This window comes from Manduca sexta, chromosome 28, assembly GCF_014839805.1.
Source record: "Manduca sexta isolate Smith_Timp_Sample1 chromosome 28, JHU_Msex_v1.0, whole genome shotgun sequence".
Classification (NCBI taxonomy): Eukaryota; Metazoa; Arthropoda; class Insecta; order Lepidoptera; family Sphingidae; genus Manduca; species Manduca sexta.
The window spans coordinates 11,090,662-11,112,885 of record NC_051142.1 but is presented as its reverse complement, the minus strand read 5'-3'; the positions used below and the strand labels follow the sequence as shown (position 1 = coordinate 11,112,885).

Sequence of the window (22,224 nt, the reverse complement as noted above, 5' to 3'; positions counted from 1 at the left end):
CGTAATTTGTTTGAAGGTGTTGATTTATAATGTCACAAACTGTTCGCCTTGTGTGCCCTTGAAATTATTTTTATTTAATCTTCATAGTACAAAATGTTTGTTCATGTAAATAAGAAGTATTTTTTCCCCATGTCTGGGGTTCGGTCCCCAGCCGCGAGGACGTTTCATTTAAAATATTACTAGGAACTTATTTTTCATTACAATGGTGTTTAACTTAGGAATAATGTTTGCAAGAGTCAAGTCAAACGTAAAAAGGTACTTAACCTTGGTCAAAAAATCTTTTCGGTTGAACTATTACAACGTTTTTCCGTAGGTATTTCAACATCACCTTGTTATCTTAACACAGCACATTAAAATAATTCTATATTTTCAGTAAGCATGGTAATAAAGAGTCGGTGAAATTTGTCCTACAGATTTTTTAAATACACGTAGAATTGCATTGGAATACACGTAGCAAATTTTATGAGGGAACTATGATGTAAAGTTGAGTTGTTGCGGAAACATCATTATAATTAGAAACTTGTATGTATATGTTGCTGTGCATAAATGGTTTCGAGTTACTGGAATAACAACTATGTACGCATGTTTAATTTTTGCCGAATGTGCAGTCTTAAGAGTATCCAACATGCTACAATGGTCTTCGAAAAGTTATTAATTGACACTTCTATCCATAGGTAATGACGAATATAGGAGAAAAGAAAGTAGATATACTAACGAAATGGGAAGAGAAGTCTCGGGAGTTGATTGACGCATTCCTGCTGCTGTTCGGTCCGGACGGGCGGCTGTCGAGCATCTGGAACGAGTCGAAGGGCCGCCTCATGCAGGCGCTCAGCCAGCCGCCCTCGCCCCGCGGCTCGCCGCCGCCCAGCGAGAACGGAGACTCCCACTCACCCACGCACAGGTACTACTCACCACACACGTTCCATATTATATAAATAAGAAAAATCATTTTACAAGTTCCTGGTTATTACAAATATAAATAGATAAATATTTCTGGGAAGTGGTTAGCACGTTTTAAACATGACCTAGCTTGACACGCCAAAGGTTTTACATTTATGTACCTATTTTATATTGTTTTCTTTATATCTTACAACCTGTTACAATAAATTCAAGGTACATTTTAAATTATGGTATTATATGGTAGTAGTTATTTAAATAATAATACTCTAAGTAAATACCTCCTTATAACGCCTACTACAACAATGTTATGTATATTACAGAGAATCATCATCACCACCACCTCCAAAGTCCCGTCGCTACGAACCATTATGGGAGCCTGAAGCAGGTAACTGGGTAATATTTTTTGCTTGTAAACAATCGGTAACATTTTGGGGCCATAGTTACACGATCATTGTTGTTGTGATGTTGTGGATTTATGTAAATTGGCTTTGTGTAGTGTTTTGATAGTATGTTTTGTTGAATGTTTTTTTTCCATAAAATAGTTAACCTTGAATAAGTACTATAATATCTTGACTGCTTAAAAAAAAGCGTACATGATCTAATTTACAGTGATAATTTATGCTAAATAATAACTTTTTCTTTCAATTCTTTAGTTAATGCCACTTGTTCATTTATCAAGTTGCTGGTCAGTATTGCACGGCAGCGCGTCGTGGCCGTGGCCCTGCGAGCTGTGAGTGAGTGTGTGTTTGTGTGCAGATGCATCGGGCTCTGACTGTGTGGAGTCGCCGCAAGCGGGCGCGCCGCGTCAGCTGACGGACCTGACGGACGACGGGTCGGACAGCGACGAGGAGTACCAGGACACCAGCCCCTACCTCTAGGCGCGCCCGAGACGTCGAGCCAGAGTTCACAACGTTCCACTATCCATGAAACTTCTGCTTAAGAGCTTCTCTCTGTGTATGATAAATTATTTGTATGTAGATGTGACACTAAATCCGGTGTAAGTGTGCCTGAGTACGACCGAGCGAATGTATTTAATCCTATTAGTTTGTTTATATTTATTATTTGTAAGGAAATTATTTTTGTCTTGGTTCGACCGAGTGCATCGTCCACGTTTGTAGCACCAAATACCATTGTGTAAAATACAAGGTGCAAATATGAATAGACAGAGAAAACTGTTGCTAGTTATTATTTATATGATACTTTTTGACGGTCGATTAAAAAGGTGCTTATTATAATAACATATTTTTCTTCTCATTTACCAACATTGTGTTAATGGCTGGTAATTAAAATCTCAATGAAGTTCGCTTAAAGCGTAAAAATGAAAATATTGTTATTACAAAAGACAACAATAAATTGAATTTACAAGTATAAACTCTTTCATTTCCATTTTTAAATCAGTCTCCATAAACAACAAACACAATAAACCAGTTTTAGCCATATTCATATTATAATCTGATCAAACCAATGTGATTTAAATTGCTTTAGTCACTCTCATCGTTGAATGCTCGTAGAGACGCCGAAATATTCATACACGGTACCCAATTCATATCGGTTTAGACTTAACTATAGATTAAAATTTGTCACAGCCTTTACGTATTTATGCAGTTGAGGCGGAGTCGGCACTGATCCGACCAACTCATCGTGCGCGTTAATTTGAGGCATCAATACGAGATTTGAAATGTTGCAGTTTTAAAACCAATATTCATGTATAGTGATAAATAAATTATTTAGTTACTGTCTTAACTATGGTAATTTATGAATAATAAAAAAACGTGTGTTTATCGTTATTATTGAGGTAAAAAAAAACGCAGGTAAAATATGGTTTAAAAATTTATTATAGAATAAAATGAGAAACATCTGAAATTAATCAAATTTATATGTATAAACTAATATGTGAATCACTTTATTACTGTGCGGCTTTTTCAGTTCTATAATATGTACCTAATATGTATTCTTTTCATCCTGTTGTGTATACTTATAATAATTATTAAATGTATTATACTTTTTGTCTGAAAATTCCATATTTTCAAATTAATGCAACTAGTAAATCAACTTTTTTCTATTTTGTTTAAACAATCCATCACAAAGTCAAGACCTAAATTAATTAAAAACTACATACATTGATCATTAATATATATTCTCGTTACTCAATTACAAAAATATAAAAGTTGATAGAAAATATCTCAATAAATTATAGGAATATTTTTTTTCTAAGATGGTACTTTAAAATCAGTACTATAAAAACATTATAATCCTAACTAAAAAACTTAATTGTACTTACTGGTATCATTACAGTTTAAAGTTTCTTAGAAATTATAGCACTTCAACATTGCTGGTCGTGTGAAGTACAATATCAAAGTATCAACATTCAAGTAGAATTTTATATAGGTTTGGTTAACATCTCCAATCAAACATCCCATTCATAAAACAGATAAAATTTGTTACAACACAGCTCTGCTACACAATAAGTAAGCAGAGAAGATTAAACTTATGGCATCCTCTTTGTTAGTAAAAGAAAAATTGTAGTTTGAGCATTTTTCTCTACATTTAACTGTAAATGCATCATCCTAATGTAGGGTCATTGCATCGGTTAGTGACCATTTAGTTGTCAATTTCAGTTCAGTCAATATATCTTGTACATGTAAAATAGATGGCGATCATATAAATTGGCCCTAAATATTGTCTAGTTGTGGAAAAAATGTCATACTTTCATTTATGATTTAAAAAAAAATATGGGTACCTTGTAAAAATAGCCAGTATTAGTTACACTGGCTGCTAGTTACAAGCAAGAATTTGGGTTGGCGATTGCTAGTGTGTTAGATTGCGACTACTAGGTATTTCAAACAATAAAAACTAAATTATGAAACTAGTTTCATAGATAAAAAAATGTTTTGGCTTAAAGTAAAATATAATTAAATTTTGAATAATAAAACAAATGATATTTAATCTGCTTATAACTCTGCTTATAATTATTATATAAATCTGCTTATAATTATTCTTTATTCAATGAACCAAAATATAAATACTCATTAGGAATAATGTGGTTGACTTCCGAACATCCCTATTAAAAACAGCTTGTGTTCATAATTCTTTTTTTGGAATAAGTGTTAGTAGTCACAAACTACCATTGATTATACTTTGTAAACTATATCAGTTAGCAACCACATTTTTTTGCAGGAATTAGACAAAACTTTATCAAGAAAACATGTAGTTGTAAACCAAATATTAACATCTTTTAGGCTTTTACAGCTCTAAATCCTATAAGATATTAAAAATAAGATTTTAATACTTGTGGGTTGAAATAGAAACACATAATCACTTTATAAAAATTAATAAAATATGCAATTTAGTAGCACACAAAACTATTTGGGCAATTGGTTGCTGACTTACACTTATGGTCAATTTGGTCACCAAACCGACAAAATAACCCTATTTAACTTTCAATACAAGCCCTAAAACAGATGATCTGTTATAGGAAATAATATAGTCCCACACAGCAATTTCAGAGATTAGCGTGTACAGCTATAACGGGCTGCATGAAAACTACACCCACAGCTGCTTTAGAGGTCCTGTTGGGACTGCCGCCCCTGGATCTGTTTATCCAACAAGAGGCAGCCTCAGCAGCAGTCAGGCTAAAGACACTCAAGCTCTGGGGTACAGCAATAGGTGCCCACGCCGAAATTCTGGTAGAGGCCATCAACTATAAACCACTGATGGCCGCTCCCAACGACAGGGTACCCAAACAATATATCTTCGGAAAAACTACACCGTAAGGCTGACCGAAGAACAGCATGACTGGTCTGGCACACACGAACTGCGAATATACACCGATGGGTCTAAGACCAGGACAGGATCGGGGGCAGGTGTGTTCTCACCAGAAATTAACATCAAGATATCAATGGCCTTAGGCGCACACAGTTCCATCTACCAATGTGAATGTGTCGCCACCACGGAGGCAGCCAGAGCAGTGGAAAGGCGGGGCCTTATAGGCCACAAAATACGCATTGTATCCGATAGCGCTGCTGTATTACGAGCCCTTGATAGCAAGACCATTCAATCAGGGCTCATACTAGAGTGCCACCAAGCACTGGAGGGTATAGGAAAGACTAACTCAGTTACCCTACAGTGGATCAAAGGGCACAGTGGCTCTCTAGGAAATGACTCAGCTGACGAGCTGGCAAAAAGAGGATCGGACCAGACTTTACTGGGTCCCGAACCAATCATGGCGCTCCCCTTTACCAGCTGAGAACATGGCTGCGTCACAGAACACATAAACTACACGCGGATCAATGGGCGAGTATCAGTACATGCAGACAATCCCGGAAGCCGTGCCACACCCGGACTCTCGTCTGACTAAGCGCCTTTTATCTTTGGACAGGGCATCCCTACACATAGTTGTAGGTACCATTACTGGACATTGCCCACTAAACAAACATTTATATGTTCTAGGTATGACCGACAGCCCCCTATGTAGGGGATGTCTGTTGGTCGACGAAACAGCTTACCACGTCATCCTGGAATGTGAAGGAGTAGCTGCGCAAGCGGGCAAAAATCCTCGATTCGCCGGGGGTCACTCCGAGAAGCCTGTGGAGACACCAGGAGGATCCTGCGCTTCTGGAAGGAGTTAGGCTGGCTTGCTCTGTAGCCGGCATGCACGTCACGCACAATGGCCCGACTTTTTTACGGGCTAAGTGCGGAAAAAGGAGCCCATAACCATAACCCACACCGCAATTCAGTGATAAATAAATGCATGTTTATACATAGTATCACAAAACTTAAAATTAACTAATGTCTTAGTTATAACTAAATCATAATTCAGACCTATTTTCTTTTTCCCCCTTTTGGGATTCATCCTTTTCATGTAAACATGAGTCATCTGTTCCCAGCAAAGCATGCTTTGTGCATAAATGCAGCATGAGATCTGTGACACCCTGGTGATTCCAGTACCAATCTTCCACAGCGCTTTCGTTCTCTTCAAGAAGACTCTCACATTGTGTTTTCATATGAGTGATTTCAGCTGATGGTTTATCCCACAACTCATATGGTATTCCAAGATCAACCTTGACACCTTTGTCTACAAGTCCATGGAGAGTTTTAAAGGTTTGACTCATGCCTTTAGCAAATCTCGTGCTGTCCTGCCGCTCCTTATGTATATTATATTCTAATATTTTGTCACATACCCCTTCCAAAGATTCGATTAAACGCAGCTCCGATTTCTGATACTTCGTTTTCTTCTTCGGTTGTACGTCATCAAGGGAGTATCCAATTTCGATAACTTCGTGAATTTTACCGGTCTCCTCTAGCCGATTTTGCAGTTCTGTAGCCAGAATTTTGCACACTTCACATCTATTGGCATATTTCACTCCTACATCCTCCTCAGACTTAACTTCAACATCCTTGTTACTTAACCCACACGTTACAATGGACAAGATAAATATCAAAAGCATTGAAAAATGCATTTTATATTTCTAAAATCTGGAAAATTCGGAAAAAAATTACTGTTAAATGTCGATGTCAAAAGTATTTTTTTTTATTCGATAATTAAAATTTTTATTGCAATTGGCAAAAGAAAGAGCGAACATACAGCCAATTTAATATTTTAACAAAAATGTAATCGATAATAATTGAACATTCCATATTTTATATTATATAATTTTGTTCTTTCGCATGTCTGTAACAAGTAAACGCAGTAACCGCTGAACAAATTGGGATGTAACTTGGTAAACGGATAACGTCCTGGGATTTATTTACCTTTTTCATCCCAGCAATCTACTCGCGTTTTAAAATAGATCGTGCTCGTTACGTTACTTTTTTAATTTTCTAGAGAAGTACACGGTAGGAATTTTACTTCTATTCTTACTTGAAAAGATGTCTTTCACACTACCGACGCCGTGTGCAACATTTTATGAAAATAAATATATTATGGCAAAGAGCTTCATTTTCATTTTCTGTTTGTATAACTAAGAATTTTGAAACAAATTCTGAAGTTTAAACTTTGTTCTATATAGTGAGTTTCGAAATAATAAACATGACCTATCCCAGATCTCCACTATATTTCGCTTTTTCAATGGAATGACGGATAATTATGCAGCATGGGCTTTTGCAGCTCCCCACCGACCCCCTCCCTCTACCCTAGAATACATTTGGGTGAAATTTATTATGTATCATACAAGAGTATAACAGTTGAACTCTTTTTTACAGTTTATTTTGTCAAAGAATTACATTGGTATTAACTTAATGTTTATGTGATTGTATTTCATAACAAGCATTTTCTTGTAACCACTGTATCCATTCTTTACACACTTGTTTTGATAAAGTAATTTCTTGAAATATATCACTTTTAGACTTTTCTTTAAAGCCAATTTTTTTAAACATTTCAATACTTATGTTGTTGACTAAAGAGATTTTTGCTTCATAGAAATTTAACTTAATAAATTTAGCACCATATAACAACATCAAAATGACTGCTTCCCAGCCCATTTTTTTACCCCGTGCAGTTTCTTCAGCTATCATTATTTCAATCTCTCCCACTCCATTTTCTTTGTCTGTTATGAATATATTAGTATCTCCAATCATTGCTTCTGAAATGCATAGGTTTTCAGTTAATTTTTGACAAAGATTACTTAATATAGTTAATACTATTTTATTTTTTATAATTTTACCCACCTATTTCATTTTCAGTTTTAATATACACTTCTTTATCTAATATTATATATGTGCATTCTGTAAAAGGTTATATTCATCATTTTATACAAGAAAAAAATATAATTTATATCATTAAGATGATTATGATTATGTATATGTATATGACTGCCTTGCTGGTGAAGTTGTATTGAGGTATATGCTGAGATCTAGGATGCAATATCTGGGTTGGATAAAGTTATATTGAGTTTTTCTACTCAGTATCAGTCCAGACTATGGAATTTATGCCTGGTATGGTGATAGGCTTAACCTTCTACCACATCAAAGGAGATGATATGTAAGGCAAAAAGTGGGTACACTTGTGCCTCTGCCTAACTGTTCAGGGATAGCGTATGAGTTTGTGTGCATATGTTTTTTAAATTTACGTATCTTATATTTGTTGTGAAATGTAAGTCTATTTAATAGGCTATTTGTAAATCATAATATTATTTTGATTCTGATCATGAACTATTTTTTCCTAGCTGTGTATTTTAAAAACTATCCCAAAAGAAACATACAAACTACTGAGAATAGCAAGGTAAAAAATTATTAATTTATTTACTGTCTTCATCTTCTCTCCAAGATTTTTGCATTTCATATTCTTGTTCCAATGTTAAGGGTTCAGAAGCAGTAAGCTTTTGTAGTTCTTCAGATTTCATCCATTCATGGTACCTAAGCAATTAATATATGTGAAACAAAAATAAGGAACAATCATTGATTTTAATTAACAAGGAACTAAAGTTCTGTAAAAACAAATCAAAGTTCAACACTCAAAGTTTGTTCTTAAACTTAACTAATCATCGTAGCCTTTAAATTTGAATATATTTTGAACGTCCACACAGATCTAATATATATTATGATGTATATCGAAAGCTTGGATTTTATTATATGTTATGAAAACATTGTTTGAAATTGTGCATCAACCAAACATTAAAATTAACTAATTCAATTCAAACCATACATTTAACTTATATAAAATCATAGTAGAGTGTTATTATCCTTACTTTGGTACGTGATATTGGTTGTATGGAACTAAAATAACTTTTCGTCCTACAATCTTCGTATTGCTATTTAATTTCATTTTATTACACACATGAAAAAATTGTAGAATATTATTACTAAGATGTGATATGTTTACTATTATGATTTCTTCTGTCACTTTGTTTTTCTCTAAAAGTTATTTATTGTTTTGATTTGGTTTTCGTTTTCTATACATAGTTTTGTAAAAGTAAAGTAAAAAAAATTACAGCTTGACAGTTGACCGGTTGAGGTAACATTAAAGATATTTTTTAATATGCCTTTTTTATCGGGAAGGCAAAAGATTCTAGCTCATACAACCTACACCACAAATAATTACATAACACAAAAGCGATAAAAAAATATTTAAAAGCAGAATCTTTATAAGTATAGTTCAAAGGAATAATTTCCTAAGTCATAAGATAAAATCTGTCAATAATCCCGCTTTGGGAAATGCCTCAGAAAATGTAGTGTAGATAATTATCTCAGAATTATTATGCGTTATGGTCTCCGACATTAACCGGTTCCCTGTCGAACGAATCAAAAACGTCACAAATTGTGGCAATTGACACTGGTTGAATATAAGTAAGACTAAGCAGTATGGTAGTGATTATATTCTCTTCGCGAAAGACTATAGCCTGTTTTCTAAGGACGATAAAAAAAATGGTCTCTGGTTGACAGTTGACAGTTGACACTGTGACATTGATTTTTCGAACAGAGGTATTTTTTTTAATACATAGTAGAACTTGAAATTTTGCTTGAAAATAGAAATGATTAAGGGTACGAGACGTAATGTCACACGTAATATTTAATAGATTTCAAATTATTACTTGTACTTGGGCGTGGAAAGTTTTGTGAATACCAATTTCTAAATTAGTATTTCTCATATTCTGTATTTACATATTGATAAAAAACTCGTAATTTGAGTAAAAATAAATATAATTATCACAGAATACAAAACGATGAGTCAGTACATGACAGAGAGACGGTTGTGTTGGTGCTATGGGTTACTTGCGCTATCGCTTAGTATCTCAGTGATATGTATAGCGATTCCGTACAACCACTGGCGTAAGACCCTCGATGTATGTCCTGGCAGTTGGCTAGAAAACACTAACTGTGGCTGCATATTCTATGGTACCACTACCTCACAGTATTTCACTGGTGGACATAACTCTTATTGCCTTTATGCTGTGTTTGCTCCAATACCAATTATAGTGTATGCAATAGTCATGGCAGTGTTCCACATGTACAGAGTTTGTATTAATAATATTGGTCAATATGAGGATGAAAAATCAACAGCAATGGAAGAAATGTAAGTTTACCACATTATTTTAAAATGAAACAGCTTCTTAGTCTTATATGTATAACTATAAGCTTAATTAGCCTTTTCTTTAAAATAGAATCTGTTCCAGGGGTGTACCTACATATCAGGTGTATCAGTGATACGGGGCCCCCAAGCTATGGGGCCCCTCTTAGCCTAAACCTACATTAAACTAAGCAGGCACCCAAATGTTTGCACTGCCCTGCAATTTAGATAAATGGCTCCTCTATGGCAAGATACTGATCTGTTTCCAACAGCATCACATTGCACCTAATAAATCCATAATTATTAAACATTGTATGCAATTCCAGCAGTTTATGGATCACACTTTTAATCCCTCCTTTTTTCCATGATTTGTATACAAGCCAATATTAAATTTCTACAAACTCACATTGGATTAGGGTATTCTACAGATAGTATGCACAGAGTACAGTAATATTGTTATCATAACATAGATAATAAATTTGGGTCATGTTGGTTTAACATGTTTTTAGCAAAAAATATTATGTTCATTAATAATGCATGTTATAGATCTTGGCCATCATGTTACAGAAGAGCTAATAAATAGCATATTACAATTAGATATTGAAAACAGTAAATTATTGATCAAGTAGGTTTGTCTACTCTTAATTCAAATGTTACCATATAACTTTGCAGTGCAGTTGGGACTCTTTGGGTGGTCTATGTTTATCAGTAACTGACTATTTAATTAAGTGTAACTCACATAAAATAATGTTAATTTCAGTGAGGGTCAAGCTATAGTGGTGACTACAAGGTCTCAAGTGACTCATCAAAATGACAGCGTTATCTATTGCTGGATACCTTCATCATGTATAGCAGCAATATTCTGCATGTATAATATAGTTCATGCAGCAATTATTACAGATGGTTTCTTTAGAACTTGCAATCAGTATAGAGGGTATTTGGTCAGGGTGAGTTTTTTCGTACCTTTTACTCCTTTACATACTTTTAAAATTGGAAATGTAACCATATTGTGTGCAGTTGAATCGCATTTGGTGTAGTGTGATGGTGGTGTAATAAATTAGAATGAATGAAACTAGAGACCCAATGAAAATATTTTCCCTGGAAATTGATTGCAATTGATAAGATAGTGTATTATTGATTGCAATAGGTTTTCATGTGACTCCCATTTCACCACAATGTGCGATAGCGACAGAACAAATGACAATATTTTATTTACTTGTTTGTTTTGGAATGTTCTGAATATATTTTCTAGTTCCATTTTATGCATTATTAAGTTTATGTATGTAAAGAAATACTAATAAACTTGACACTACAAATTTAAAATATTATATTTTTTTCCTATAACTGGTAAATTTTATAGTATCATATATATCTAAACAATAATATATAATAATATAAAAAATGTTTTTAATTTCAGGAAATGCGAGCATCAGGAGACCAAGCCACAGCAATACATTTCCGTCTCAACTGCCAAGCAATATATGATTTCATGGACTACATACAGCGTGGCATATCGAGCAGTCGAGGAGGGGACTATATTAACACTGGAGTGTCTTTGCAGCTGGCCCTCATTACTGCATGGGCAGCTGTGGGTTTGTGGGTTGCTGTAGTTGTCTACGCTGCGATACGAGCTTACAGAGAAAGGCATGTCTTAACATGTTGTGGTAATTAAGTTTATGTCCTAATCTTCAGAAACTTTTGATAACAGTCTTTTGTCAAATGGATGTTTTGTTACAGTTAAAGCATTTAATTTAATTTAAAAAGGGACTAGAGAGTCAATAGCTAAAAGGCATTTTTTTAAGAGGAAGAAAATAATAATGTTTATATGAGTGAAATAATATTATATTGTGAAAACCATTCCTCTGGTGTACCTACCCTGATGCGGTTATATTGGGAACTGTTTTAGTATCCCGAAAATATTTCCAGAATGACCAACAGAAATTGAAGTTATACATATATGGGTCCAGCTTTTTGGGCGCACTTTTCTAAATATTATTATTTTTTAATTATTCGATAAGTATACATAATTCTTTGCTAAGTGCAATGACAATATTTTTTTTTTTCAAACTAAATGTACACCGTTGCCGTACCTTGTTCAAGAACACAATATATTTATTACTTTTGTGTAAGGCAACTATTTTTATTTAGCTATTAACTTAATATAGATTAAGTACCTATTTGGTAAGTACAAGTGCTACATTCAATGTGTCTTAACCTTTAATATAGATGATAATAACATAAGTTCATATAGTTTTTAATACAAGTGCAGTATATTGTCACACTTAAATAAAAAAATACTTAAAGAACTGTCTAACTGTTGAATTCTTAAAAACTTTTGTGAATATCACTAATGCGTTACAACTCGATCACGTATTATCGTTGGTATAAGACGTATTAACTACTGAAATCAATAAAAGTTTTTGTTCGGCACCGGAAATGGACCAATCAGAATAGTGTAGTGATTCCAGCTCACACATATTCTTTTTTTAGGTTATTTTTTTATGATCGATTAAGAGATAATAGCTTTCAAGATTTTGTATTAATATATGCTATTAGGAAAAACCATTGTAACGTTTTTTCTCATGTGATATTTGATAGTTTTCTCATGAGATATTTTCTTTTCATTTACTCACAGGAGTACTGTCTAAAATATAGGAATTAAGATTACTACATAAAGACTGCGGCAAGCAATCAACAAGCAAGCGACCGATGCACGGGATATGCATGATAGCAAAAGATCGAATGGTTGCCAATGATTGTTACAGAAGTTGATGTTAAATTCTGTGTCTGTCCGTTCTTTCTTCATTCTTCTTCTTCGTCATTGTAATATAGTAATTCTTATATAAAATTGGCGGAATCGTGAATGCCCGAAGGCTGTCAGTAAAGAACAAGCAGTGTTTATTTACTACACAAGAGCACCGTGACGAATGAATACTCAAAGGCTGCCAGTAAAAAACAAGTAGTGTTCAAGAATCAAAGTCAAGAGCAATGGCATTGGTCGATGGTAATCATTGACCAATTAAAATATTCTGTCTCTTGGCCTATTCTTTTGTTCTTGAGTTATGAATGAACCAAAGCTGTCGATAAAAATTAGTGACGTATTCCACTCCACTTCATGTTGAATTTTGATCCTAATCAATGTTAAAATTCTTCATAAATGTACAGTTAATTAGTTGTCAGACAACATATACGATTCGCGCAGAGTATATTTTGCATGCTGTCGAGTTCAATAAGGTCTTTATGTCGTAGGTCTACACAATACTTGTGTTTGGTTTGATGTTTTATTAATGTTTCTTGTTGTGGTGTAATATGACTGCTGGCTTCTCTTCTCAATATTTATTAATTCTATACCTCAAAAACTATCTTCTTTCTACCACCTTTACTCTGATGATCTACAGATTTTCACCAGGCTTCATTAGACTGTGTGCCCAAGGTCATAGCAACAATCAAAAGCGATTTGAATTATATTGCAGAATTTTTACATAAAGTTCATGTTTAGTCTACATAAATATGGTCAAATCTCTGAATTTTGCGAGAAGGTGAAGTCATTAAAATCATCCGTATTCGCCGGAATATGCACATTCTGGCTCTGTTATATAACATCTTATTTAGCCCGACTTTTCCTTGATATCTCATATATCGTTTTTCGAATTCTCTCTCGACCTCGTTCTCTGTGTTCTTCACACTCTTCTTCTTAAAAGACAGACTCATACCTCTAACTTCTGTGATCAATCTTTCTTTGTACAAGAAGTTCAATTTTGGAATGCCCTGCTGCTAGAGATAAGGTAACCCAAATTATATTTTAAAATTTAAAAACCTACTACCTCTCTTGGCCTAGTGCAAAATGCTACCATATTTATTAATTCATAATTATATATTAGTAGATATATTTTATATTATTATATATGTATTAGAATTCATTTAGTATTTTCTTTGTTTGCTGCTTTCTTGTTGTACATCGCTGTTTATATGTGAGTTTAGTTTCTTTTCATACAAGGGTTACCCGGAAGAGATTGCTTGTAGCGATAAGGTTGCCCATTGTACATTATAGACTTAGGGTACTTATACAAATTTTATTTGTTTTCTCTTTAAAATGTTTACAATAAAGAGTATTCGTATTATTGTTATGTAGCTACACATAAAGTTAAGAGTTTCAACTTTTGGGTTCTGTAAAATGAACTTTATATGAAATAATAAGTATATTATACTAATAGCATTTTATAATTAACATATTTTTATGTTAAGAAATTGTTCTATTAACAAAATATAATAAATGCCATACAACGAGAATTAAGTTAATTTAGGAGACTGAGCTTCAAGGTTTGCAAACAACTTGTACAAATGTTGTATTATAATAACCACCGATTTTTATTTGTCTCGGGGAGATGCTGTACCTCCTGCAGGCATAATATATTAATTATGTAACTTATATTTATACAAGTAGTCTTATTATTTTTATATTGACAGTTGTATTTGTGCCGTCCATTAGTAAACTAAGTTATATATTCTATATCATGTTATACCCATGAATAAATTTTGAATTATTTTAATCTTTTGTTTTATTTTTATTCCTTATTATAAAATGATAGTTGAGTGGTTATTAGAAAATGTAGCGTAATATTCTACAAAAAAAAAACTTGTGATTATGTATAGAATCCAGTTTGCATGCTAATTAAAAAGTATTAGGTAATACGAAAAACTGGTTCAACACGGATATAAATAATAAAACAGATAATTTCAGTTTTAGAATTAATAAAACACATCATTTCCACTTAAAATATATTCATATAACAATAAAAACAACAAGGCTATACAGTATACACCTATCTACTCATAACTCTAATAACATTGAAGAACAAGTTGATATAAAATACAAGAGATGGACGACTTTAGCATCACACCCAGTGTGTACGTTCATAAACACATTACTTAAATACGTATGTATTGAGTATCAATAAATTATACATTTTATTATATTCGAGTTCATTAAAATTGGAAGAAGGTAAGCGTAGGTTCTGAGGACCAAAAATAGTTGTTCATTGATAATATATGAACACGCTGAAATGCAGCCAACGTAGACAGAAAAAAGTGCATTAAATACATTGGTTGACCAATTTACAAGCGTAAAGTCTTAAACTCAATATTTGCGTTTGGTGCGCGTCATATTATGTATTGAGGTAATCTATGGTATGTATAGTTAGCCCCAAATTAATGTATACTCGGATAAAGACCCAATGTCTGATCACAAATAATTCATTTGGAAATATTATATTGTTTATTATCATTTTATTGTAAATTTAAACAGTGATTTTGTATGTACTTACTTAATATTACATAAACGTTAGTTTTTATTTAAAAAAAAACAATATGAAACGTCTTTCTGTTAACGTATACATTAATTTAGGTCTGAGCGTACGTAAAAATATATTTAAAACTGGTTATCATTATTCGAAAACACTGACATATATAAAATCTTAACAAAACATGACCTCATGATGTAACAATATAAAACAATGTAGAAAATTTCATAGTGTAAACTTTATATTATTGAGTTAGCATTACAACTTTAAACAGTATAATAATATAGTTGCGTCATGGTACCAAATTGTAAGTGCCGAATAATTAATTTCGTTTCTGATATTACGGTAGATAACATTATAAATAATATTCCAACATCTATTATATTTCAAATATATATATTTTTTGAACGATATAATTTTTGCCTGGTTTATTTCATAAGTAAATTAAGGCAATATTTGAATTACAATATTGTTTGCACGCCGAATTGGTATATACAGTCGCCTACAAAAGTATTAACAGACACAAACTTTCAAAAGGCTTCTACACATTAACTTTAATCAAAATACTATATATTTTTTTTATCTAAAATAAAGTTAACAGTAAGTTTATTTTAAGAAAAAAAAAACATTTTTTTGAGAAAAAATGAGATTTAAAATGTTGAATTGGTTTCAGCTACTTTTATGGCTGGCTATATAATCGACATAGGGATATAATACGGTAGAAAAGTTTTACATTGATGCAATGGGAAATAGTAAGTATAGTTTGAGACAGAATTTATAACAGACAACATTTCATAAAATCTAATATGTCGCATAAGCAATAATCTTTCGACTTACTTTTATACTTCTCAAGAAATAATTAGTAGCACAATATAATGAGATGTCATTCATAAAAATTATTTCTATTTTTTCATGAATTATTACAGAAAATATAATTAATATTTTTTGCAATTACTGAAAAATTATGTATTTTGTTATAGAAAGAATAAAACTATTTTTGTCCGACTACTGCAAAGCCAGCAGTAATTTATTTTTGATAGTATTTTCTTATTTCATTGGATTTATATTTCTATAATTAATATTGTACATAGAGAAAAAGACTACCTACATATAAGCACAAAATATTGTGGAAATGCAATAAATGTTTTTTTTTTGATAGATTTTATTTTTTATGTAATAAAATGTATACTTTTCATAATTATTGGCAAGATAAGATGTTTAGATTTTAGTAAGAGTTTCGTTGAAGATTTACTTTACTAAAAGCATGTAGGTACTTAAACTATTGAACATTTATTATATTTAACCTTACTTTATTGATCACATTTTATTCGCATTACATTACTGGTACTAATGGATACAATGATTACGTACATTACGTTTTTTTAAAGACAGTGACGATAGACAGTCATTTAAAATTGTGAAATTTTATGCCGCCCAAAATACATATAAAGCAACAGCTCCTTCCAATTACGGCTTACCGTTATTCCACACTTGGCTCCAATGTACTCAAGAATGCGGGCATAGCAGAAACAGTTTGGCTTAGTTTTTATGCCCAGTTGCGATACATTAACCGTCTCTCAGTCAACTTGTGCTAGAAAAACCAACACAGAGTGTTGCTGGGGCTGGGATTAGAATGAAGGGTCCCTGGGTCCACAGCCCATAACAAAATCCCGAAGTAACAATTATCGTGAAAGTCGTAAGTATATCCCTCGTGATATTGGTCTATAAATTTTTTTACCCAAAACATTGTCTTTAGGGCCTGAACAAAATATAAATTTCCATTTCTATTACGTTGTTGAACAGCAATAAATAATTCAAAGTGTTTTTGGTAGTTGAAATGCTTAAAATAATGTAAATATATAGTAGAAGTTAAATTATTAAAAAAATAAGGAGCTAAATCTTAGGCCTCGCCCTGACTCGACGCGCGATAACTAGTGCGGATTCGGGCTTGAAGATGAGAACGCTTATGTGGACAATGTGTCGCGTGCGTTTGTAGACTAGACGTTTTTGTGGTTATAACGCTCGCTTAAACGATCTGCCAATTTAGCTATAATAACGTTCGAAAATATCGCTTTACGGTTGAAATTTTGGCCCTCGTAGCCGCTACCTCACTAGCTGCCTATGTGTATTTGTATACATCTGATATATATAATAAAATGTGACACACATGGCAATTATATGTAAGTACATATATAAAGATTTTAGTTGGCATTAGATACTATAAATATATTACAGTCTATTATAATAATATCATTAACAGTTTTCGACTATTTGTAACAACTTAAATTATTACTAATACTACTACTATTCATTAATGTTTCAAAAGATAAATTTTCTAAAAACTAATTTAAATTAAAAGTATATTTACTTAATTCGTAATCGTAATCTCAACATTTTTTAATAATTATTCGCACTTTGTAGTTTGTACAAAAAAATATTACACTTTAATTTACCATTGCTGAAACAACATAACACGAATAAAAATCTAGTAAGTAAGTATAAGTATTTTTTACATAGTGATTATTCTCGTCAACCAAATCCATCTATTAACTACTTATACCGCGTGGATTTTCAAAACGTGGCATGAAGGGCACCTTAAACGGCCCGCACCGGCCAACCTACATATTATTGGACAATGTGTTCTTTTACGTATGGCACCATAGTAGATACTAAACTAAAGCAAATCTATCTGATTATTAAAAAAATACAATAGATTCAGTTCACTTTTGTGTAAATTTTTATTTATTGAAGATTTGAATCATTATGAATTCTGTTCCATTATAATATTATGTTCAAAAAATATTTATTCTGTTTTAATTCATATGTAGTTTTTCATTACTGATAAAATCACTTAATTCCTGTTATGCTATATAAATATGTGAATATTAGAAAATAAGGTAACATATCTAATATAATAATTTAGTACAATTCGAGATCACATTGTTGGTGAGCCGGGTTTGTGAGAGTCGACACGAGTTATTTGACTGGTAACTGATAATAACCATTGTGCATTAAAGTTGCACGATGCTTGGATTGGTATAGATTTGTTCAGTGTCCAAATTTTAGCTACCTAAGGCAAGATTTCCTACCATGGAATTCGCGGTCTTAGCCCCAAGAGTTTCGCGGGTAAAATTAAAATTATTACCAAAATATAGGCAGAGCGCTTGACACGCGGAAACACTAACCCGCGCTCCACCTAGTACTAGCTGCACTAAGTCAGAATAAATAGTGTATGAGAGAAGTAAAATAGAGGTTTGTGAGAATTGATTTTTTTTTATGTGTCAACACTGCTTAGTACATAGGATATTCATGTCTGTAATAACATCACTAAAAATAATTGCTCTCTCATAGTATCAAGCAAAATTCGATTGATCTTTTAATAAATGTTAAGTGCATTCATAAAATTGTAATCAATTGTATTAAGCTGTTTTTATTTTTTAATAAAATCTGTGTATAATCGTAATAAAAACTATATTTTTTGGCTGTTCCTTGGCTATGTTTTAAAATTATTGTTAAAGTAGCTGCCATAGAGCCTTATCTGCAAAAATGTATCTTATACGTTTTTACATTCTGCTTCCCAGTCTACGGGAATGAGTTTAGTAAGGTGCTGTTTAAATTGATCGTACATACATGGATCTTCGCAGAATGGCAGTTTCAGCTCCATAGGCACCTCTACTTTTGTATTGTTCCTGTAGAAAGCCTGGAAACCAAGGGGAACAAAACGTTAATTACCTTTATAATAATTGTGTATTTTTACTTTCGTTTTATTTTTTCAATCAGGTTTTGATAGTAGAGTCAAAAGAGTGAATTACCATACATGCGGCTCGACACACGCTTAGCGTGTGAAAATGAGCGCTGCGTTTAACGGATAACACAAGCGTGTGCGCATCGGTTACACAAAAGACAGCGCAATATGTTTTTTGCCGCACAGTTGTAGCCATCATATTGACACGTCTTGACACCAAGCATATACTGCCGCGCTCTCAAAGCCCTAATTGGCCAATGTAAATCCTTCAACCTTCAGTGGGTGAAGTTTTACATTATTGAAAAATAAAAAAACAGTATTCACAAACCTTAACAAAGAAGTTGCTCTGCTCCACGTCCTCATGCAGCTCGAGCACGATGCTGGCGCCGTACTCCGGCTCGAGCAGCTCGTTGTAGCCCAGCGCGCGCCATAACGCTACCACCGTCACGTCGTGTCCGGAATATATGTATAACGAGCGCTGCGAATCCAAGTTCGTGTGGGTCGCAATTTCATCAAAACTATCCTTCACTTCGCCCAGAAGGGAACCTTAAAATATACAATAACTTTTTTTTTTACTTCATTACAAGATAATTATTCACGCTTTTTTTTTTCTTCAAAAGCAAGAACTTGCCTATATGGAGCCTCTGCAATGTTTCATTATATGACAATAAAGCGAGACTGAGCATAAAAGGCATCCGCATCTTATTTGGGAACACATTTTTAGTCCAATCTGGTATCTTCAGTCCAGCTTCCTGCTCTGTTTGTAATGTGCTGTACAAAAAGTCCACTTCAAGGATACTGCGCATTGTCTGATTGGTGTATTTACTTAGGTAGTCAAATAAATCACTGAATTTTGGATCTGCATCCTTCTCAGCCAGATGCTCTTGGTACATTGCTTTGAATTCTTTACATGGTTTGGTTCCAGCTACTATCTATAAATGAATAAATTTCATTAAATATGATTATTTAACATGCGACAGACTCGCCCGCTATCACATCATGTGACGGAACACGCACGGCTAAATGAGTGCTCTAGTTGCGCCTCTGCCTACTTGTTCGAGAATAAGAAAGGTTGTTGCCTTACATTTTTGGATATGTTAGATATTTTTTTTATAATAAGTATTTTAATAACGTGATTTAACTATTTTACGTATCTTGTTAAAATATTTAGGAATTACAGTTATATTCTTCCCCATTTCTAAAGGCAATAATTTTGAAATAAAAAGGCCATTGCAACTTACATTATCGAGGTGTCGCGGCAAAGAGTGTACCGGTATCGGCTGCCACAGTATCTCCGGGTGCCACATCTGTCGCTCGGTGGGCGGATAGAGCCCCGCGAGGAACGTGTACGCACTCATCATGCACCGCGACTTATCACTGCTGCGCACATACACATCCTTATCGTAGTATTCTTCTGGTATAAAGTTGGCGTAATAACTACGGTACTTTTTACCTAATTCGTATAGTTGTAGTTTTCCTGCCTGGAATAAAAGTTTGTTTATAATCAAGATGTGGGAAGCATCAAAATAGTAATTGCATGAGGTCCCCATGTTGCAATACAGTAGTATGAAATAAGCCTGAAAACATTTTCTGGAAACAAAAAATGCTTAGTATTGTGGCATTACCACCATGCTATGTTCAAACACATTTTATAGTTTACTATATTCAGAGGGTTTTTAAGGTGACAAATAATAATATATAATAATATTGTAATAAGCATTTTCAGCTGTTATTTGCTGATCATAATCAATTGTTACTTACATTTGTTAAGCTACCAAGGCCATCAGGCCATTGATAGTTTTTAAATGGGTCACTTTTATAAGTGGAAGTTGGAGTTCTGGCACCATGACGGAAAAGCTGTAAGAGAATATCAAATAATATGCCTAGAAAAAACATGTAACGAATAAATATTGGATTTTAACTAATATTAAATTTTAACTGTTTTTGGTTTTTAGAGATAAAACAAAATAACAGTTTTTAAATATTCAAATATTATTAACAACATAAATTTCACCAGTTCACCAGCAATATTTAAAGTAAATAGATTGATCTGTATTTATCAATGTTATGTAAGTACAAAGAATAAATATTATTATGGTGTTTATAACAAAATTGGCTTACTCTTTTGGTATTGATAAAGTTATGTTATACAAATTGATAAGGTAAGGTTCGAACTATGTACATGAGCAAGAAATATATATTATATAGTAAACATTGCAGCAATAACCTAGTTAGGAGTGGAATGGACTGCCAACATCAATGTCCACAGGTTCAGAACCCAAGGGCACACACCTCTGACTTTCCTAAAAAATTATGTGTGTATTATTTGTGAATTATCATTTGATTTAATGGTGAAGTATAACATTGTTAGGAAACCTGCATACCTGAGAAGTTCTTAATAGTAATTTTAAAGGTGTGTGAAGTTTACCAATCTGTAACAGGCCAGCATGGTGGACAAGGCCTTGCTGTAGTATAGGAGGCCCGTGTCCAACAGTGGGATGGTATATAAGACAGGGTAGGTATTACTATATATAAGCATAAAATTCCTTTTCGACACATGCATATTCAATAGTGTACCTAAAGAAAACTTATGCAAAGGATAAAATAAATAATAGTTCATACATTACTTCACCGGCCCAGCCTTACTATAGATTGCCTAGACATTGTATAGAATACCGTATTATACAGATTGCATGTGACAAATACATTCCATCCTTTACAAAGTCTCAATACCTGATCCAGATACTTTTTAATGGAATACTTACGATGACAACAACTCGTAGAGTTTTAGACTCGTAGGGCAAAGTCTCACTTAGCACGCAGTAGCCCAGCAAACAGCTAAGCACCGCTAACCCGAGTACCACTACTGCCAGCGTAGTAGATCTCTTAGGAATAGAGTTACACTTTGAATGCTCTACTTTAGGAGTTGATGGCCGCCGCCACGTATTATCATCATTGTCGTATTCCATTGGTACACCGATACGTTACACTGATATAAAAATATACGTAAAACAAATTATAAAGGGAAATGTTAAAACTTAAACGTTTGCTTTAACTTTGAATACACAATATGAAGTAGTAAATTACTTTACAATATTTCTAATTAAAATTCGATTTATTTCATAAAAAAAGTAAGTAATATGTATGTAATCAATTTTAATTTACAAAATATATTTCATGGCTCCTGCCAATTTTGTTTTCATTTACTTTTTTTTTCAGTCATCCACTAAGAACAGAGGCAAAAGAAATAAAAGTATACAGCCCCCATTCCCATC

At 33.1% G+C, this 22,224-nt stretch overlaps 5 protein-coding genes across 7 annotated transcripts in view; 2 read left to right on the top strand and 3 right to left on the bottom strand.

The window, feature by feature from the left end:
- LOC115446977 (choline-phosphate cytidylyltransferase B) overlaps window positions 1-2,268 on the top strand; it is a 36,067-nt gene extending 33,799 nt beyond the window's left edge. For 2 of the 3 annotated variants that reach the window (XM_037444386.1, XM_037444387.1), the window contains exons 6-8: window positions 675-901; window positions 1,221-1,285; window positions 1,657-2,268. In XM_037444386.1, coding sequence (XP_037300283.1) covers window positions 675-901; window positions 1,221-1,285; window positions 1,657-1,778 — 414 coding nt within the window. In that variant the 3' untranslated portion in view covers window positions 1,779-2,268. Of the gene's footprint in view, window positions 1-674; window positions 902-1,220; window positions 1,294-1,656 lie in introns of all 3 variants that reach the window. The other variant, XM_037444388.1, reaches the window with a different exon arrangement.
- A 449-nt stretch (window positions 2,269-2,717) lies between these two features.
- Window positions 2,718-6,434, bottom strand: LOC115446979 (protein canopy homolog 3). The gene has a single exon (XM_030173833.2). It carries the CDS (start codon window positions 6,357-6,359, stop codon window positions 5,709-5,711), a length of 651 nt encoding a protein of 216 aa, XP_030029693.1. The 5' UTR covers window positions 6,360-6,434; the 3' UTR covers window positions 2,718-5,708.
- Window positions 6,435-7,078: 644 nt separating this feature from the next.
- On the bottom strand, window positions 7,079-8,899 carry LOC115446980 (N-acetyltransferase 9-like protein). Its single transcript, XM_030173834.1, has 4 exons — window positions 8,586-8,899; window positions 8,144-8,253; window positions 7,567-7,623; window positions 7,079-7,481 (listed from the first exon to the last, which is right to left on the bottom strand). The coding sequence occupies exons 1-4, from the start codon at window positions 8,660-8,662 to the stop codon at window positions 7,135-7,137; spliced, it is 591 nt and encodes a 196-aa protein (XP_030029694.1). The 5' UTR covers window positions 8,663-8,899; the 3' UTR covers window positions 7,079-7,134.
- A 275-nt stretch (window positions 8,900-9,174) lies between these two features.
- Window positions 9,175-14,454, top strand: LOC115446978. Its single transcript, XM_030173832.2, has 3 exons — window positions 9,175-9,910; window positions 10,665-10,851; window positions 11,322-14,454. Exons 1-3 carry the CDS (start codon window positions 9,561-9,563, stop codon window positions 11,574-11,576), a joined length of 792 nt encoding a protein of 263 aa, XP_030029692.1. The 5' UTR covers window positions 9,175-9,560; the 3' UTR covers window positions 11,577-14,454.
- A 215-nt stretch (window positions 14,455-14,669) lies between these two features.
- LOC115446968 (lysosomal acid phosphatase-like) lies at window positions 14,670-22,141 on the bottom strand. The gene is made up of 6 exons (XM_030173819.2): window positions 21,715-22,141; window positions 20,711-20,806; window positions 20,191-20,430; window positions 19,581-19,881; window positions 19,278-19,495; window positions 14,670-18,904 (listed from the first exon to the last, which is right to left on the bottom strand). The coding sequence occupies exons 1-6, from the start codon at window positions 21,916-21,918 to the stop codon at window positions 18,758-18,760; spliced, it is 1,206 nt and encodes a 401-aa protein (XP_030029679.1). The 5' UTR covers window positions 21,919-22,141; the 3' UTR covers window positions 14,670-18,757.
- Window positions 22,142-22,224: the final 83 nt, after the last annotated feature.

Excerpts from the sequence above, each read along its gene's own strand:
- LOC115446979 (XM_030173833.2), bottom strand. The coding sequence starts at position 6,359 with ATGCATTTTTCAATGCTTTTGATATTTATCTTGTCCATTGTAACGTGT.
- LOC115446980 (XM_030173834.1), bottom strand. The coding sequence starts at position 8,662 with ATGAAATTAAATAGCAATACGAAGATTGTAGGACGAAAAGTTATTTTA. Across the intron at positions 8,254-8,585 it reads AACCAATATCACGTACCAAA|GTACCATGAATGGATGAAAT; the intron begins GTAAGGATAATA and ends TTAATTGCTTAG. Across the intron at positions 7,624-8,143 it reads TTGGAGAGAAGATGAAGACA|AATGCACATATATAATATTA; the intron begins GTAAATAAATTA and ends AACCTTTTACAG.
- LOC115446978 (XM_030173832.2), top strand. The coding sequence starts at position 9,561 with ATGAGTCAGTACATGACAGAGAGACGGTTGTGTTGGTGCTATGGGTTA. Across the intron at positions 9,911-10,664 it reads TCAACAGCAATGGAAGAAAT|TGAGGGTCAAGCTATAGTGG; the intron begins GTAAGTTTACCA and ends TGTTAATTTCAG. Across the intron at positions 10,852-11,321 it reads ATAGAGGGTATTTGGTCAGG|GAAATGCGAGCATCAGGAGA; the intron begins GTGAGTTTTTTC and ends TTTTAATTTCAG.
- LOC115446968 (XM_030173819.2), bottom strand. The coding sequence starts at position 21,918 with ATGGAATACGACAATGATGATAATACGTGGCGGCGGCCATCAACTCCT. Across the intron at positions 20,807-21,714 it reads CTCTACGAGTTGTTGTCATC|CTTTTCCGTCATGGTGCCAG; the intron begins GTAAGTATTCCA and ends ATTCTCTTACAG. Across the intron at positions 20,431-20,710 it reads GCCTTGGTAGCTTAACAAAT|GCAGGAAAACTACAACTATA; the intron begins GTAAGTAACAAT and ends CTTTTATTCCAG.